Below are 18,766 nucleotides of genomic sequence, written 5' to 3' on the forward strand. Positions count from 1 at the left end.
TGGAGTCATGACGACTGGATCTGAATTATGTTTTCGTATTTGGTGGTTTGTGTCCCAGCTGTCGATCAGCTGTGCGCAGCCTCTCCACTGCAGCAACTCTATATCCACCAGTTAAAGGAAATACAACTAATGTGTTTTGTTATATTAGCTGTACAATTTACCACATATGGTGTTAGTTTCCATACCTCCTGTGTTTTATGAGCGACTTATCAAGTCTTAGAAAACGGCATAAAACATGATAGTATATAAAACCATGCTGTAGAACCTACAGATGGAGCGATTCATTTCAGACAGTTTGAAACGCGAGGGCCGTGATTGGTACGTGATCTGCCCTCGCTCAAGGGAAAACCTCCAGCTTGACTTGAGACCGCCCCCGTGATAGATAAATGTAATTATAATGAAGCCAGCTGCAATGGATCATTGATCCACCAGGGGGTGCAGTGGGGTTCCACACTGGAGCTCATGTGAAATAAAGTCAGATACAGTATGCTGGATGTACAGCGGAGCTTTGTTAAGATCCATATGTCACGGATATCATACTACTGTGCTAAATAAGAGACATGTAATAATTGACAAAACATCACCATGTTGTTATTTAACAAAATCATTTTGTTATTCGAAAAAAACGAACGGGAGGAAATGCAGCCCGGCTCTCGATTTTTAATCCTAATTTAATCATCATCTTCACCACGATCATTTATGTTTATGTTCGCCGAATTGACATGAAATCACTGACACATATGAATATACTGTATTCAACTTCATTAAAACGTTATTAACGTGCCTAAACTCAGTAATTCACAAAAAATATTTATATTACATGGCCACATTCTCAACAAAGTAACGACATGACTCCCAGTATTAATTGAAATGCTTTTATGGATTTAGAAAATGTTTTTATTGATTTAAAAAATAGTTGTATGTATTGATTTAAATTGACATGCATCCGCTAAGAAAATAGTCCGTTGTTACAGTTTTTTAAACAGTCTGAATGAAACGGCAGCTCTCAGCTGTGTATTTACACAACTAATGGCCCATCAACCACAGCTCTCTCCCCCCCCCCTCCCCCCCTGATCTTTCTTCTCCAGCAGCTAAATTAACTGGATGTTACTCTGAGTGACCATAGACTGTATGTGACAAGCTTACAGTTAGTGACGTAACAACACCATAAAAGCTGGTGGGTTGAAAGCAATACGGGAGGTAAAAATAACTGGAATAATTGTGATTCATTTATTGTGGCTTTTATGTTTTTAGGTATAAAATGTTATGTAATTCAGGCTTATAGTTCACCCTTCTCTAAAAGCCTTCAACAATGACAATATTCATTGTAATTTAATAAATCCTTCCAACACACATTGTAAAAAATAGCCTACTGTAAGTTAAGAAATCATTCCAATATGTACATCTTCTGATGTAACAACAATAACATTATAAATAGTAACATAGCTGAACATGGTATTGCACATTTAGCTTTGAGTGTTACTGACCTGAGATGTTTTTATTACATGAATTAAGGTGACTGAGGCTTTTTAACATACAGGGATGCAAACTCATCAGGGATGAAAAAGGTGACAAGGATCCGAGCCCCCGGCTCCCCCACCCCACGGAATAACAGAGGATTTTAGCAGTCAGAACAACTAAAGCAGCAGTGTTAATAATAACAGAAACGCCAAAGAGTCACATAATAGAAATATATAAAAGCATTTATTTTAAATTGTGTAGCAGTCAGTTTATAACTTTGGCAGCACTGTTGAGCATTTTGAAAATGTATTTTCATGCATTTTGCAACGCTTAGTCTTTTTATCTTTATAGCCACATGGTGTAAAGTAACTAAGTTCATAAACTCAACAAGTACTATACTCGGGCACAATTTTGAGATACTTGTACTTTATTTAAGTATTTCAATGTTTTGCTACTTTGTTCTTCTACCCCACTACAGTTCAGAGGTACATGCTGTACTTTTCCTCCACTACATGTATTTAATACCTTTAGTTACTTTACAGATGTGGATGAATGATGTGAAATATAATCAAGTGTTAATTCTGACTTTAGTTCCACCTGGAGTAAATCCACAAGCTACCCTGCAGTATACAAAGTCATTCAAACTAGCTGCACCTTTACCAGCTTTGAGAACACTTTCATGATCAATCATTATAAAACATATCATATTATTCTGAAATGGACCAATCTGCACAATGACTACTTTTACTGTCGCTACTTTCACTATATTTTGATGATAATACTTTTCTACTTTTACTTGAGGAACATTTTGAATGCAGGACTTTTACTGTAACAGAGTATTCCTACACTCTGGGACTATTACTTTTACTCAAGTACAAGATCTGAGTACTTCTACTTTTAATCAAGTACAAGACCTGAGTACTTCTACTTTTACTCTAGTACAAGATCTGTGTGCTTCTACTTTTACTCAAGTACAAGACCTGAGTGCTTCTACTTTTACTCAAGTACAAGATTTGAGTAGGCTACTTCTACTTTTACTCTAGTACAAGATCTGTGTGCTTCTACTTTTACTCAAGTACAAGATCTGAGTACTTCTACTTTTACTCAAGTACAACACCTGAGTACTTCTACTTTTACTCAAGTACAATATCTGAGTACTTCTACTTTTACTCAAGTACAATATATATATATACTTATACCACCTCTTTTTATAGCCTATGAAAAAAACTATTAGAAATAGAAGGCTAAAGCTAACGTTAGCAGATAGTGACAATGTATGCTAGCTAGCTAGCTCAACGATTCCTTAAATAATATTGCCACAGAAAAACCTTTCAGTTCACATCACGCTCTGCCGCTCCGACAGGGAGCTCTGCTCTGAACACCTGAACGGCCAGTTCTAACAGCTGTTCACCAGCGGTCCAGTCTGTGCCACAGTGACTCCGGACGCACAGTTATTATTAACGAACGCACCCGTAGGTAATGTAGCTGCTGAAGCTAGACCATCATCTCGGAGCAGCAGAGCCTTATTATACATCCATGAGCAGAGCCGACAGGCAGGAAGACTCGAGCACACAGCTCGTACTTCATTATAATATATAAAAAAAGAACACCATGCGTGTCATGATGGCACATAACAGCTCACGGCCGCAGATTACTCCGGGTCCCAGACCCCCCCATACCCCAAAAATATTTTTATTGCAGATCTACATGAATCACACAAACGACCTATTTTGGATTCAAAACGGCGAATTTCGCCGAAAGGTGACACGTTTGCATCACTGAACATAGACAGAGCACAACTGAAACATAACATCTGAGATGTAACAACATAATACACTTTTTGGGGATGCTTGGAATGTGAGTGACACGGCTTAGAACGGGCGTGTCGCCTGGCAGGACAGGAGAGTGTCTGCACCAGTCTGCCTTGATCTATGAATTCATGTCCGTGACACTCACTGCTGCCCACAGCTGTTTTATAGAAGGAAATTCCTTCACTTCATGAAAGTGTTTTCACCACACACACCTCTACACAGACATGACGGGTGTTATTTTCCCCATAAGGAACAATTCGCTGCAAATTATCCCGCTTATTACACGGCCACATTCTCAACAAAGTAACGACATGACTCCCAATATTGATTTAAATGCTTTTATGGATTTAGAAAATGTTTTTATTGATTTAAAAAATAGTTGTATGTATTGATTTAAAAAATAGTTGTATGTATTGATTTAAAAAATAGTTGTATGTATTGATTTAAATTGACATGCTTCCGCTAAGAAAAATAGTCCGTTGTTACCGTTTTTTAAACAGTCTGAATGAAAAGGCAGTTCTCAGCTGTGTATTTACACAACTAATGGCCCATCAACCAAAGCTCTCTCCCCCCCTCCCCCCTTGATCGTTGTTCTCCAGCAGCTACATTCATTGTAGGTTACTCTGAGTGACAAGCTTACAATTAGACACAACACTGTCATTGCAAGTGACCCTCAGTTAGCTGACTTTTATGTTCAACTGCTAAATTTGTTACTGATAAAAAAGGGCTTCTACTGTACCTAATTACCTTAACACTAGAACCGCCAGAGGTTTTTGTATAGGCCTACCTAAACCCGTCAAATCCCGCTATTAGAATGCAATTTTTAACAACATAGGGTTCAACATAACACACTTTCAGGAAAAGTCACGGACTGGGAGACTTTAATATTTTATTGAAAAAAAGTTACATTGCACACACACAACACACATCGCACAAATTGACCCGATTGGCTGATCTAGTCTTAAATAAACTCACTAATTAATGAAACCAGTTCAATACGCATTATTATATTCTTATCATTCTTTATGAGCGCAGAAATAGTCTTAAAATCAGATCTGTTTTTTAAATGAAATCTGACGGCAGGCAGTTAGCTCTGATCACCTATGATAAATGCGCCGCACCTAATCGCTGGCCATTCAGCCACAGACACTGTTCGAAATGGGGGGGAGCTAGGAGGAGCTTGGCTCCCCCGAAGAGGGAGGGAGCTCCCCTGAATGCTGACTTTGAGATAAATAGGGGGAGCCCAAAACAATCGTGCATATTTGTGTCACACAGATTAGAAATGTTGAGTTTCTGTAAATAACAGTTCTTGAAATAAATAATAGTTATTGTTAATTACAGTTTCTGAATATATTTTATATTTGTGAATATGTCTGGGTGTTGCCATCTGTACGTAGCGGCGCTGCATTCTTACTTACGTTGCTATGGTTATGGCGGTGATGCCAGCGCAGTATTTGAAATGTTCATATTGATATTTTTTTAACTCTGGCTTTGGAATAAAAAATATGGCAAAACGAAAACAGCCAAGCGTCACAGCTTTTGGATTCACAAGCAAAGAAGCGAAGGAGTCTAAAAATGACAACGTGAACGGAAAACAACTTTTAGTTGGCCGGCTGTAAGCGGCGTTAGGGTCGATTAGTAGAAGAGTGTTGTTATAGCAATTGATCGCATCCGCGCTGCTGCGCCAGTCAACAGAGCGTGCGTGTGACATATTTAGTAGCAGGATGTGCTCGGAAAAATAGGGCTCCCCGAAAGCAAATGGGTAATTCGAAAACCGACAGAGTTCCCTCCATACAAATCAAACTGTAGAAGGTGTGAAAGCACCTATTGTTTTAAATAATGGTCGGAATGTGACCTGTGAGACTTCTGAATTACCGTGGGACAGCACATTCTAAACTAAAATGTTCAATCAATAAAGTAACATCTTATCTTATCTTAATAATATCTTCATATTAATAATAATAATAAATCATACAGTATGTGTCCGAAAGGGAGCAGGAGGAAGCAAACACAAAAATATACAAAAAATATACTGCATATTAAAGCAAACGATTGTAAAGGTAAAAGTATGAGCATAACAAATAAAGAAGTGTAATGTAAACATATACATTATAATTATGATTATTTAATATATAAAGACTATATATTATTGAATTACAAGATTAGATATACTTTAGTTGATCTAAAATATTGATGTGTTCAAATGCTCTTCAAAACACAACTGAAAGTCCATGAAACTTGTCTTTCTGTATTTGTGAATGAAGCGCCATCTCCTGGTTAAAACCTGAAATTGAAAATCTGGCAATGCCCTCTTGGAAAATAGTGGGAGGGCTTAACATTCCTCTATACTGGTCTTTGGCAGGTCGTAGGCAGGGAGCTGTAAGCTGGAGTCTGAAATTCAGTGCTCCATCTGTATAGAAATGCAAAACGGCGTAAGTTTAAACGTAATTCTGTCCTCCTGCTTACCGCATAATTTATGAGAAAACATTTCATAACATTAACACAACATATTCGAGGTGGTTTTAAATAACATCCGTATTTATTTATTTCTCCAAGTTATGTTTTTGTGTGCACTGAGGAGTCGCAAACAGGCGTTTGTTAAATAATTTTAAGATTGGCTTTTATCAATGTTTGAAAAATGAATTCTTCATATATGATAAATGAGAGGTAACATTTTATTTATGGTATTATTTCCACATATTTCTCTCCATTCTTCCTTCTGCCAACGGTGTCGCAGTTTCTCGTCTCTCCCGTTTTTGTGCTTAGTGCGTACGCATGGGTTAGAGTTTGCGTGGAGGACCGCACGTTTTCCCGTCAAGTTAGTATTTTATAAATCGCAAACATTGCGTAGAAACTGGCGTACGCCATTTTTTGAGAGTATATCCCTTTATAAATGAGGCCCCTGGGCTCTGCCTTTTAACAGGACTGTAGTGTTGTCATGGTTTCCTCTTTGTGTCTCAGCATTGTGCACTCAGAGCAGACCCCTCTGTGTGTCTGCACCTCCCCCGCTGGTTTACCTCCAACAAGACCGAAATGGACTGTTCTGGGATCAGCAGTGTGCCGGACCAGAAGTACCCAGCCTGGATCCAGCGCTGTGATGTCAGCGAGAGGCCCCCACCCTCAGAGTCAGATTTGTGGGATGAGCAAGGTACTTGAACTTTGATAAAAAATATGGATGCTCCGAATAGAATAGAAAACCAACATATTGTTTTTTTTAATTAAAGTTACAAAATCTGTAGTAGCTATGGCCCTTGTATGCTTGTATGCACCCATCCATTTGCTGAAACATAACGTGTGTGTGTGTGCAGGGGCGCCGTAAGGGGGTGAAAAGTTATGACGATTCTAAGGGCCCGTGACTGACAGGGGCCCAAACTATTTGTGTGTGTGTGTGTGTGTGTGTGTGTGTGTGTGTGTGTGTGTGTGTGTGTGTGTGTGTGTGTGTGTGTGTGTGTGTGTGTGTGTGTGTGTGTGTGTGTGTGTGTGTGTGTGTGTGTGTGTGTGTGTGTGTGTGTGTGTGTGTGTGTGTGTGTGTGTGTGTGTGTGTGTGTGTGTGTGTGTGTGTGTGTGTGTGTGTGTGTGTGTGTGTGTGTGTGTGTGTGTGTGTGTGTGTGTGTGTGTGTGTGTGTGTGTGTGTGTGTGTGTGTGTGTGTGTGTGTGGGTGGGTGTCCGACCTGTAGATCCCAGAGGTGGCGCTCCTTCCTGGGTAGCAGAGCTGGACCACGAGGATCGGACCCTTTCACAGGCAAGACAACTCTTTTGGAACATATAATTAAAAATAACAATGTATAAAGTCAGCAGCTTGTGTGTGTGCAGGTTGACAGTCGGCAGACTCTGAGAGATCTGAGGCTTCAGTTAGCTGAACACATCTCTCTACTCGCTGCAGAGAACAACAGATCGGGCATTGTGGAAACTATGTTCAGAGGTAAAAGACAAACGACTGACAGAAGACTAAATATGTGTTCTACACAGCAACACTGATGTTCTGTCTCTCTGGTTTCTCCCTCCCTCAGACAACAAGCTGGAGTCTCTGATCCAGAAGGCCGATCAGGTGCTGAGCTGTCTGACTCACAATCCTGCAGGTCCAGTAAAAACCTCAGAGCTTTAGCTGACCTCAGCTTTATTATTTAAGCTTTGTTTAGATGTTTATTTCTGCATTTATATTAAATTTAATAAATGGTATACTTTATACAAAAAAAGAGCACAAGGAAGCAAGCAAACTAAATCAGAAGAATTGAGTGTACTGGCTCAGAACAGGATTTACCTCTAAAGTCAGGGGTTGCACTGCTCTTCACGTAGCTTCCCCATCGGACTGCAACTCCTCAAACCGCTCTGGACAGACCACATGGAGATGGCTAAAGGATTTGACAGTTTGAGCTGCTTGTGTATTCTTAGTGCTTGATAATCCTATCATCAGAGATAAATCCTAGCTATTCCCTAAACAAAACTTCCCATTTGACTTAATAACAGTGAATGAAAGAATACAAACATCACAGTGCTGTCAAACAGCAGGAAGACTTCTCTGTGGGCTACTAAAATCTTTGTCAGAACAGCATCACTGCATGGGCATATTTTTCCCACACAGTGCTACCTTGATCTGATTGTATCTGTTGTTGCAGCAGTAGGTGGAGCTGATGGAGCTGTCAGTCCAGTGAACACTGAGGAGCTGCTCTCTTCCTCTCACTGTTGTCCACCCATCAGGTAGGACTGATTTACTCTCCCTAAAATCTTAGTTGCGATCATTTCATATAACCAAACTTACTTAGTACTCTGTGATGTCACCTGCAGGGACTCCGTGACAGCGGCGGGTGTCACAGAGGCTGGGACTGACAGAGAGGCTCAGGTAGGTGTTAACTTCACATGCAGACAGACACCGCTGCTCTCTCTGTGATGTCAAACCTGTGACTCTAATCCTGAGCAGCGTCCAAATACATGTTGTTGTCCCTTTGCTGGAATAGGCCTTAATGCCACTTGTGAGAGCCAACATGCTTGTTTAGCCATTGTGGATTATTTATATTTGCATCATTACTTGTGTACACCACACACCATTGTAATGAGTCTCTTCCTGCAATTTTCACATCAAGGTATTTAGTCCATCTGTGGTGTGCCGGGCTTGAGAGGGTTGAACAAAGAGGGTGATTTGGTTCCGATACCTTTTGTAGTCTTGCTGTAAATGCTTGTTTATCTTTATTAAGTTGTATGGAACACAAACTTCAGAAAGGACTGCTCATTGGGAGCGAGTCACAAGGAAGAACCAAACTTAGCCTCCCCGAAACTTAATTCAATTTGTCTCTACACCACCGCTTCAGAGTTTCCGTTATACATTTTTTTTGACGGTCAACCTGTCCGTTAAAGTTGAAATCTTCCGGACAAAATGTGACGGTCAAAGGTCTTCTTTGTTATTTATTGAGCTTTAAAACAAATTGATATGATTCGATATTAAACAAACTAATTATAGTAGATTAACTACATTATTCAAAAGTGTACAGTAACTTACAATAACACGGGAATAATAAACGGAGCGCTCTCTCCCTCTCCTGACAGCCCGTCAGTCTCATGCAGCTCACAGATCCAGGAATGAGTGACCCGACAGTAAAAATAAACATATCTATAACTAGTTCAGGTAGTTTGAGAGGTAATTAAAATAGCTACGTGTGATATTCTAACCTGAAGTGTGTGTTTCGCTCCGCTAATCGCTGCAGGTGATCATACAGAGCTGCGTGTCGACTTGTCAGCAGCAGCTGATCTCTCTCCCGTCAGATTAGGCTGCAGCCACACAAGGACGATAACGGTCGTATCCGCTACAGTTACTATCAGATAGACGGTTCGGCCACACGAGGCCGACAGGTTAATGCGGATAACGATAACGGGTCCCAAGGTGGGTAGATCTGCGGACGAAATGCTCTGGGGGGCCACACGGTTCCGTGTCTACGCCCTATAACGATCATTTCCTGATAACGATAGCCCCAGTGTTTCGAGCCAGGTCCTGTTATCTCGCAGGACAGTGCACCCAGCAGGAGCTTCCAGCTAGATTTGATCGATATGAACATAAACGCGAGTGAAGTCTAATCGGACAGGAGAGGAGACACGCAGCTCTGCATGATAACCTACAGCTCCGCATAAAAACATACTGTTAAAAAAAGAAATCTCCAATAAATTGATGTTTTCAAAGTAAATGGATAATCGTTTTTAATAATCGTGATATCAATTATTGACCCAAATAATCGAGATTATGATTTTTGCCATAATCGAGCAGCCCTAGCGGGAAGTCTTCGCTGCTTTTGGTGTATTTTGTGACGGAAGCACAGCGCTACTTACAGGCCCGGCATATGTACTACGCCGTATCCAGCGGGTCGAGCGGTCTCGTGTGGACGGACACGTTTCTGGTGCCTATTGCGTGTGGACGGAATACTTTTTTGATAACGATTTCGATTTGTTTCCGTTATCGTCCTTGTGTGGCTGCAGCCTTAGACTTCACTCACGTTTATGTCCATATCGATCAGATCTAGCTAGTTCTAGCTAATGATATACCTGCTTATCAAGGCACCCAAACAATAAGCGTCGCTATGCTCCCGGGTGAGGCCACAAAGTATAGCACAGCATTATACATTTGTTTACATGCCCACCGGAACCCCGAGGCATTACCAACAGATCAACGCACAATCAACCCATACAGGACATCTCTTTCTCCACATAAATGTTAGACATTAGAATTGACTATTCTTGTCTGTCACATACTCTTCTTGTCTGTCACATAAGTGGCGCAACTGATGCGGTATTGTGCCAAGGGGAAAATATTTTGACCGGACACTTTGACCGAAGAGATTTAGATTTGCCGGTCGTCAGCATATTTTACCGGTCAAAGTCCGGTAATTACCAGCTAACGGAAACTCTGCACCACTTATAGCTGAGTTACATTACATTACATGTCATTTGTTAGACACTTTTATCCAAAGCGACTTACATACATTCAGTACTGTGGACAATCCCCAAAGGAGCAATTTGGGGTGAAGTGTCTTGCCCAGGGACACAACGACATGCTGACTGCAGTGGGACTCGTACTTGCTATCCCCTGATTCGAAGTCCATCACACTATCCACTGAGCCACAGCCTCCGAGTTGAAAACCTTTCCTCTTCCCCAAATGTTTCATGGAATGTTTCATAATCGCATCTTGTATAAAAGCTCAAACAGTGGATCAGTGAATGCTGACGTCAGCTGTGCTTTTTATGACACGTGTTCAGAGTAAACAGTTGAAATGTTGAAAGTCAACGTACTGACTGTAGATACTTCATTAAAATATAAAACTCTGACAAGCCAAGGAAATACTATTTTCAGTTTTCGCTGCTGCCTGCCACTCGTCCACCTGCAGACTGATTCAAATGAAACCATAAATCGACGGCGATCATCGACCTCCAATAGAGAACCGCAGTGACGCGTCATAAAACCCGGAAGTAAACTTCTTCCGGTTCCTTCGTCAAAACCAATGCAATTTCTCCATAGGATTTTAGAAAATAGCTCGAAATAAGGTGGTTGACACACATTTAAAAGAGGGATCACGTTTTGTTCAGCCGGAACAACAATTAAAAGCAGCGACAAAAAGAAAAGTCCTCAGCCTGGATTTAAAAGTAGTAAGAGTTGCAGCGGACCTGCAGGTTTCTGGGAGTTTGTTCCAGATATTTGGAGCATAATAACTAAACGCTGCTTTACCATGTTTAGTTCTGACTCTGGGGACAGAAAGCTGACCAGTCCCTGAAGACCTGAGAGACTTGGATGGTTCATAATTTAGCAGGAGGTCAGAAATGTATTTTGGGCCTAAACCATTCAGTGCTTTATAAACCAGCAGCAGTATTTTTAAATCTATTCTTTGACACATAGGAAGCCAGTGTAAAGACTTCAGAACAGGAGTGATGTGATCCACTTTCTTAGTGTTAGTGAGGACTCGAGCAGCAGCGTTCTGAATCAGCTGCAGCTTTCTAATAGATTTTTTAGTGAGACCTGTGAAGACACCATTGCAGTAGTCCAGTCTACTGAAGATAAAAGCATGGACAAGTTTTTCCAAATCCTTCTGTGACATTAGTCTTTTAATCCTAGATATGTTCTTTAGGTGATAGTAAGCTGATTTAGTAACTGTTTTAATGTGACTGTTGAAACTCAGGTCAGAGTCCATGACTACACCTTGATTTCTGGATTTATCTGTTGTTTTGAACATTGCAGACTGAAGCTCAGCGCTAACTTTTAAACGTCCTGCCTTGGCTCCAAAAATTATTACCTCAGTTTTATCTTTGTTTAATTGGAGAAAGTTCTGACACATCCAGTCATTGATTTGTTCAATGCACTTACTCAGTGTTTGAATTGGAGCATAGTGTCCTGGTGAAATGGTTACGTAAATTTGTGTGTCATCCGCATAGCTATGGTAACTTATTTTGTTGTTCTTCATTATCTGAGCCAGTGGTAGCATGTAGACGTTAAAGAGAAGAGGCCCCAAGATTACAAATATTACACACCAGAAAACACAGAAATGTCCATGAAATAAACATACAGTAGGCTATAAACAATTAAAGGGATAATTGGGAAGGCATTACAAATGTAAATATATTTTAAATAATAAAACAATCCCACCACAACAGGTATCTAGGAGAAGAGGGAATTCTCTCCACAAAATGTGAATGCCCATGTGGAGAATGGAAATGCAGTCATGCGGCTACATGAGCCATCTTTGCCATCCAGTGGAAGAAGCCAAAGGCAGCTAAACGTATTCATTCAGTGGAGGAGCTATTTCCTCCAACCAATAACTAATTTAACCCGCTGACAAGAGAGCCCACCTCCGAAGATCGTGACTGGCTGAGGGACAGACTCGGGGGCAGGTTCTCAGGAATTTCTTGGCTTCTCTCCCCTGAGCCAGAAGAGGAACAATGCAGCTTGGAAACACTTACTGTTCCTGAAATTATCAAATCTGTTGGGCATCAGGGACCTGAGGCAATTGTGGAAAGCATGTCATTGTCTGAAGAGCAACAGAGGGCAATTCAGGTGGCTACCACTGGTCAGCGAACCAACCCAAACTGGCATTTGTTCAGGAAAGGAAGGTTGACTGCCAGCAACTTTGGAGCTGTCGTGAGGTCAAAGCGTGTGACTGCTTCCATTATTGCCAGGGTGCTAGGGCAACAACAGGCCCTTGATGGTGTTTTGTTTGTACAGTGGGGGACTATGAATGAATGTGAGGGCGTCAGGGCATTCACCACTGCAACCCAGATGCAGGTCCATGAGTCAGATTTGTGGCTCTCCCAATCAGGATTGTTGGGGGCATCTCCAGATGGTCTGGTAGGGTCTTCCGCTGTGCTGGAGGTAAAGTGTCCCTACGGAGCCAGGGAAATGACATTAGTGAAGCATTGCAAATCAAGGGCTTCTGTGTCAGTAAGGAAGGAGAAACATTCAGCCTGCGTGAGGAACATCCTTACTGGCACCAAGTGCAAGGTCAGCTTCACCTCACTGCAAGAAAGAAGAAGAAATGAAAAACTGGTGAATCGTTTTAATTTACATTTACTCGCCTTTGCAATGTTGTGGTTGTTAGAGTGTTAGGTTTGCTGTCAGCTCGTCTGTTGGAAAAATATAAAATATTAGTTTCATGGAAGTCACACCGTCACATATACTGTAAGAGCATTAAGACATACAGTACATAGGCTAAAACAAAACATCTAAAGATATAACCTTGCGTTTGATAAGTCTCTTGAACATTTTCACTATTTTTACATTTTTATAGATGAAAATTGAACTAAAGAAATAAATGGTAGATTAATCCATATTGAAAATAGGTGTCAGCTGCTACACTAATTATAATAGTTATATTTCTTAATTAATTAAGATAAGATATTACTGTATTGATCCCAATTTGGGAAATGTTTGTGTTGCAGCAGCATAACAAGAAAAACAAAATATAAGTTATTATATATACAAAAGTATGTGAGGGATGGGATATTAAATTGAATATAAATGTAAAATGTACATGTGATTTTACGTCCAAGAGAAGCTATGGAGCAGAGAGTTCTCTGCCAGCCAGAGGTGATTTGTTATTAGTTCAATATGCCAAACTGATTTCCCTGACTCCAATCTTTAGTTACATGGTGAAACGTTATGCTGCTTGTACTAATTAGACTTATCATATAAGCCACACAGGTTTTAATAGGATGTATTCATTATCTTTACTTATGTTGCGGTCTTTTCAGCAGCGCCATCTCTAAAACGGCGATAAAGTCACTACCCATCATTTAAATTTCACCGTGACATGAACAAAAATGTAACGTCAGCTTACCTCATGGCACGAATCCAGACTCTCCTTTGGAAAACATTGGCCGGGAAACGATAGAACAAGCACGTTTCATGCGAAGACCTGTGGCTGCAACCCGGAGCAAAGCAACAAACCATTGCGTAGCTAACTAGTAGCGCCAGCTTTAGCTAACGTTAGCTAACGAAACGAACTGCCGAGTAAAATTGGAAAACACTGGTAATTAATTATTCTATAATTTGTAAAACTACGGTGTTAAAAACGACAATTTCAAAAATACAGATTCTAATGGTCAGATATAGATATACAGGTACTAAAGATAGGCATGTACTTGCTTTCAAGCACAACACAGGGGAAACAAACTTAGCGGAAGTGTTTACGTGTTAGGCGTAATGACGTACAGCGGCTTCGACAATTTCTGTAGTCCTATTCAGCCACTCTGAAAAACGATGGTTGTTACCGACACGTAAATTCTTCACAAATCTCCAGTGGGGTCACTGCTGATGTATTTAATGTTGTAGAACAAAACGTGATTTATCTCTTAAATTTGTGTCAACCACAGACCTTATTTCGAGCTATTTTCCAAAACCCTATGGAAAAAATGCATTGCTTTTTGACGAAGGAACCGGAAGTGCTAAAAATGCTAACTTACTTCCGGGTTTTTGGACGCGTCACTGCGGTTCTCTATGACATTGTTTAATAGTTCGCCTGTATGACCTTTCTTGTAGATAAATAAGGCGCAGTATATATTTTTGGGATGGGATTGCAAAAACCCCAGAATCTGTATTTCCCTGCATTTAAATGACAATGGACGGGGGCAGGGCCGGCTCTAGACAATTTGCAGCCCTAGGCGAGATTTGAGTTGGTGCCCCAGCCAGAGAATCGTACAATAGAAAAGATAAAGATCAATAGAGTATCCAAGGAATACACAATAGAATGGGGGGTGGACGTCACATCCTCTAGGGGGGTCTGGAGGTATGCCCCCCCGGGAAGATTTTTTTTAACATTTTAAAGGTCACATGTCATGCTTTTCCGGTTATTAACCGTCCCCTTGTGTGTTATGAAGGTTTTTCTGCATGTAAACGGTTTGCAGAGTCAAAACCCTCAAAGTACACCCTGTAGCGAGTAAAACTCTAAAACAGAAAATACCTCCCCAAAACGCCTCGTTGGTGAAACGTCATCATGACGTCATCATCCACGTGGGTACGTGCTTACGAAATCACGTACCCGGAACTAAATGGGCCAATCCGTGGAGCCGTGACGTTACGTCCGCGGAGCCTTTACGTTAAACCCCCGCTGATTGGTCCAAATTGACCAATCCACACACACACACTCAGTGCAGGCAGCCCTGCTGATTTCTGCTCCGTGCTGCAGGCTGCTAACAGACAGTTGGGATCGCGCGAAATTCTCTCTGCAGACCCATTCTCACAGCGTTTATCAATCTATAAACCTTTTTCTTACTCAATATCAAGCCACACTTATTGTTTTTATTTCGGCTGTGACTTTGTGTGTGTTCACGTTGAGTTTGGCTGTGTTTGGCTGTGTATCGCTAAACAAGGAAATCACGGGGGGGGGGGGGGGGGGGGGGAAGAGCTGCAGTGAGCCGTTTAGTGGAGAAAGTGAATACTGCTGAATACACATACTTTACAGAGATGCTGTATGCGAAACCAATGTGAGTTTGGAAAATTGCACAGTATTTTTCTATTTTAATATACCTCAACAATGGAATTATGATCAGTGGAAATGGCCATGACATGTGACCTTTAAAGTAAAATGCTTCAATCTGGTGCACTTTAAGCAGAATTACTACTAGATCTAGGGGGTACAACTCTAAACACCCATATGAAAAAGATTGGTTTACATTTTATTAATCAAATAAGTATGTGAATATAACCAATAACTTACCATAGCCAATAACAAATAAATGTAACTTATTTTATTTTTGTTGTTCATTCATATCTTATTTGACCTATTAACATTTATTTATTCTTGCAATTTTTTTAATCTCTCTAGTTTAAAACAATATTTTTGGTTTAATGTCCTATAGTATACATTGAAATGATTAACTATCTAAACACTCCTTAACATCCCCCATTTTCATCACTTACAGCGCCCATCGTACAGGGCAAATGAAAAGTGTAACCGGGTCAAAAAAGGGTGTTACATTTATTTAATTATGAATGTTGTTACATCAAGGCCGAAAATTAGGATGAGCACCAACGGTCAAAAATGTTTTTCTACCAGCGCAGCGCCTCCCCAGATCTGGCGCCTTTGGCGAACATCTATAACGCCAGTGCTACGGGCCGGCCCTGGACGGGGGCCACAACATAGAGGGGAAAGTACCGGATGGGTTGCTCTCATCAATAGTCCAAGAAAGTCGTCCAGCAGCACAGAGAACAGAGCTAAATCAAAAGTGAAGCCAAACCATGCAGTTAAAGTGAGGCTCAAATGACCCTCTGACATATCCCCAAGTGCCCTGCTCATGTCTGCTGCCTCCCCAGGGGCCGTGCTCCGGACTCCATGGAACCAGCGTGTTTAAGCAGCCAGGTCCAGTGGAGGCTCTGAAACAGATGCTGTTCAGACTGCAGGCGGTGGAGGCGGAGCTTCAGAGACAACCACAGGCTCCAGCTGCTGCAACACCTGCTGACAGGCTGCACACAGAGGAGGCTCCACTGAAGCAGGTAACATCACAGCGTGCTTCCAATGCTCATGTGAAATAATATAGCTTGTGATGCTAAATAGGGTTTACCTCATCTATTCCTTACAAAAGTCCCTGAACATACCTCAGGGCTCTGCTGTCAACATTCAGCTGTGCTGTGAGGAACAAAGCTAACTCGTGGAGAGAAAAATACCTGAGACATCTGTAGGAGGAGACTTAAGAAGACCAAATTCACCCGCCAAGTTCATGTTAACTTTTACAGAGGTACATCAATCCGTGCTCTCTGGAAATATTCTTCAGAGAATCAAACTAAGCACCTATTTAACAGCTGATCGGGAATAAAAGCGGTCAGAACAGAAGTTTGTGTCTGACAAAATGCAATGTTAGTAGCCTTATCTTATTCCTCCTTATTTCCATCTTCTTTGCCTAGAGAAATAGTATTATACATCCAACTTTTCTTTTATTCCTCTCGTTTGCAGATTGAAACAGCTTCAATGTCCACTTGCTGTCATGGTGACACAAGCAACTTGTTTAGATTTAGCTTTGCAGTTTTGTTGCATCAAGCCTAATTAAGATAACTGCAACTGCAGTTTTTGCTTTAGAATCATTAGAACAGGGGTCGGGAACCTTTTTCCTATCAAGGGCTATTTACATTTTTAGAACATCCTTCAAGGGCCATTCTAATTGTTGAACTTATAACCTCTGCTAAAGTGAAGACAGATAACACATTAAACTCAGAGGAATCACTCCTGAGTTTATTAGGGCCCGAGCACGGAGCGCTAGGACCCGACGGCGTCCTAGCACGAAGTGCGAGGAACCTATTGTTATTGTTGGTATTATTATTATAGTGCTGGCATTTCCTCTTTTTGACGGATTGAGACAGCGTGGTGTCCAGAAAGCTGCAGAGACTTCAGGGAGAAACCTCCGTGTGATGGACGTCCTGTCTGTTGGTTTGGAGAGGACTAAGGTTCTTTCCTCTGCGAGGGGGACCAGGCCTGATGGAGGAGCCCATGCTGGGCAAAGCTGATACCAACTGCACAGGCCTAGTCTGTCACTTTATTTAACTAAATGTGTTTACTTATACATTTAATAGGTTTACACCTTCTGTCCATATGTGCGTTTAATTTAAAACATTTGATTAACTTTTGGTTCACATTTCAATAAATTGTATTTGTATTTGCACTCCTTTTGTCCATTATTCTTACTGAAAATGTTAGATTAAACATTCACATCTGACTGAATATTGGCCCTATTTATTTGTGACGTTGCAAACTCTGCGGTACAAGGCACAAGTGATGTGAAGCTCATAAAGCGAGGCAAACAGAAATAATCAGCTGATGGAGTGTAGATGTGGAAATAGGTGCATTCAATCAGCTGACTGTTTTTACAATAAAAGTAGTTTCTTAGATTACTGGTCTTAAAATCTCAGGAGAAAATGTTGTGTCTTTCAGGCATGTCCTTTCCTAACAAAAATTACAGGAAACATAAAACATATTATTGTAGAACAAGTGTGTTATTTATGAAAGCGGTGTGTTTGTGTGTTTAGGGGCTGTAGATATAATTATTTTGTAATTGTAATGTTTTTTTTTTTATTTCAACAGTGAGCTACAAAGACAATCAGATTATGAATGAACAGTATGAAGTTCATCAACGTTGAAATATGTTATCAAAATAATATTTAACTGTTACCAAAATGTAGTGCAACTGTAGAAGCTTGCTCTGTTGTCTCACTGAAAGAATAACTTTTACCACGTTTTTTACAGACAATATTGAGAGATAAATAGTAGCAGTTCTTACTATGTGTTAAATATCTTTGCCTTTAATACATTAAATTAGAAAGCTGACAAAATCACATTGCTTGTTAACATCTAAATGTAACTTTTTGCATGGAAAAAACCCTCAACTTCACTGATGTGTAGGTGATCTAGTATTGCTTAATGGAACATATATCAGTGTATTAAAGTCAATACTTCATTTATTTAAACCAATATCTTTCTTGATTATTTGTACAGTATGAAAAAAAGAGTCTTTGTACCTGAGCTGAAGTTCACTGCTGTGAGGAGTCCAGTTCTGTCTCTCACTCTTTGGTCCAGCCTGTCTGCATCACCTGGACACCTTAAACAAACAGATATATATGTAAAGTACCATGTGTACAAACAATATAACTGATTCTCTTCTGTTGAACATGTTGGATTGTGTATTGTCCGGGTCAGGGTCCCTTTTATTCTACTGTAACTTTGGAAGTTGTGTTTCCAATGCTTACTGTTTATTTGATACCAATTTGGTAATGCAATTCATAAAAACAACAAGGTTTGGGTTTGTTCTTCAGATGACTGTGATGTTAACGTGTAAGCTCAATAATGAACTCCAGCTCAACCAACCATAAGTAATCATCTTGAAATATGACATTAATAATTGTAATATACACACATCTTATTGTGAGGTTGATTTCACATACACTACTTCGACATTAGCTTGTTTACATACTTGAGCTTAGCCAATTTAAATTAACCTTAGCGATGCATACAGTTCCTACCTACATAATAATCATCTCTCTA

At 40.5% G+C, this 18,766-nt stretch overlaps 1 protein-coding gene across 14 annotated transcripts in view; it reads left to right on the top strand.

Annotated features, from left to right (window-relative positions):
• cUnh18orf54 (chromosome Un C18orf54 homolog) overlaps nucleotides 1-18,766 on the top strand; it is an 83,218-nt gene that overhangs the window by 40,404 nt on the left and 24,048 nt on the right. For 4 of the 14 annotated variants that reach the window (XM_079657710.1, XM_079657701.1, XM_079657711.1 and 1 more), the window contains exons 7-13: nucleotides 6,234-6,420; nucleotides 6,950-7,014; nucleotides 7,071-7,194; nucleotides 7,283-7,351; nucleotides 7,892-7,970; nucleotides 8,058-8,112; nucleotides 16,051-16,230. In XM_079657710.1, the coding sequence (XP_079513836.1) occupies nucleotides 6,234-6,420; nucleotides 6,950-7,014; nucleotides 7,071-7,194; nucleotides 7,283-7,351; nucleotides 7,892-7,970; nucleotides 8,058-8,112; nucleotides 16,051-16,230 (759 nt within the window). Of the gene's footprint in view, nucleotides 1-6,233; nucleotides 6,421-6,949; nucleotides 7,015-7,070; nucleotides 7,195-7,282; nucleotides 7,352-7,891; nucleotides 7,971-8,057; nucleotides 8,113-16,050; nucleotides 16,231-16,319; nucleotides 17,391-18,766 lie in introns of those variants that run through there. The other 10 variants (XM_079657703.1, XM_079657704.1, XR_013803807.1 and 7 more) reach the window with 9 other exon arrangements.

The sequence above is a fragment of the Notothenia rossii genome (assembly GCF_949606895.1).
Source record: "Notothenia rossii genome assembly, chromosome: 11".
NCBI classification, from domain to species: Eukaryota; Metazoa; Chordata; class Actinopteri; order Perciformes; family Nototheniidae; genus Notothenia; species Notothenia rossii.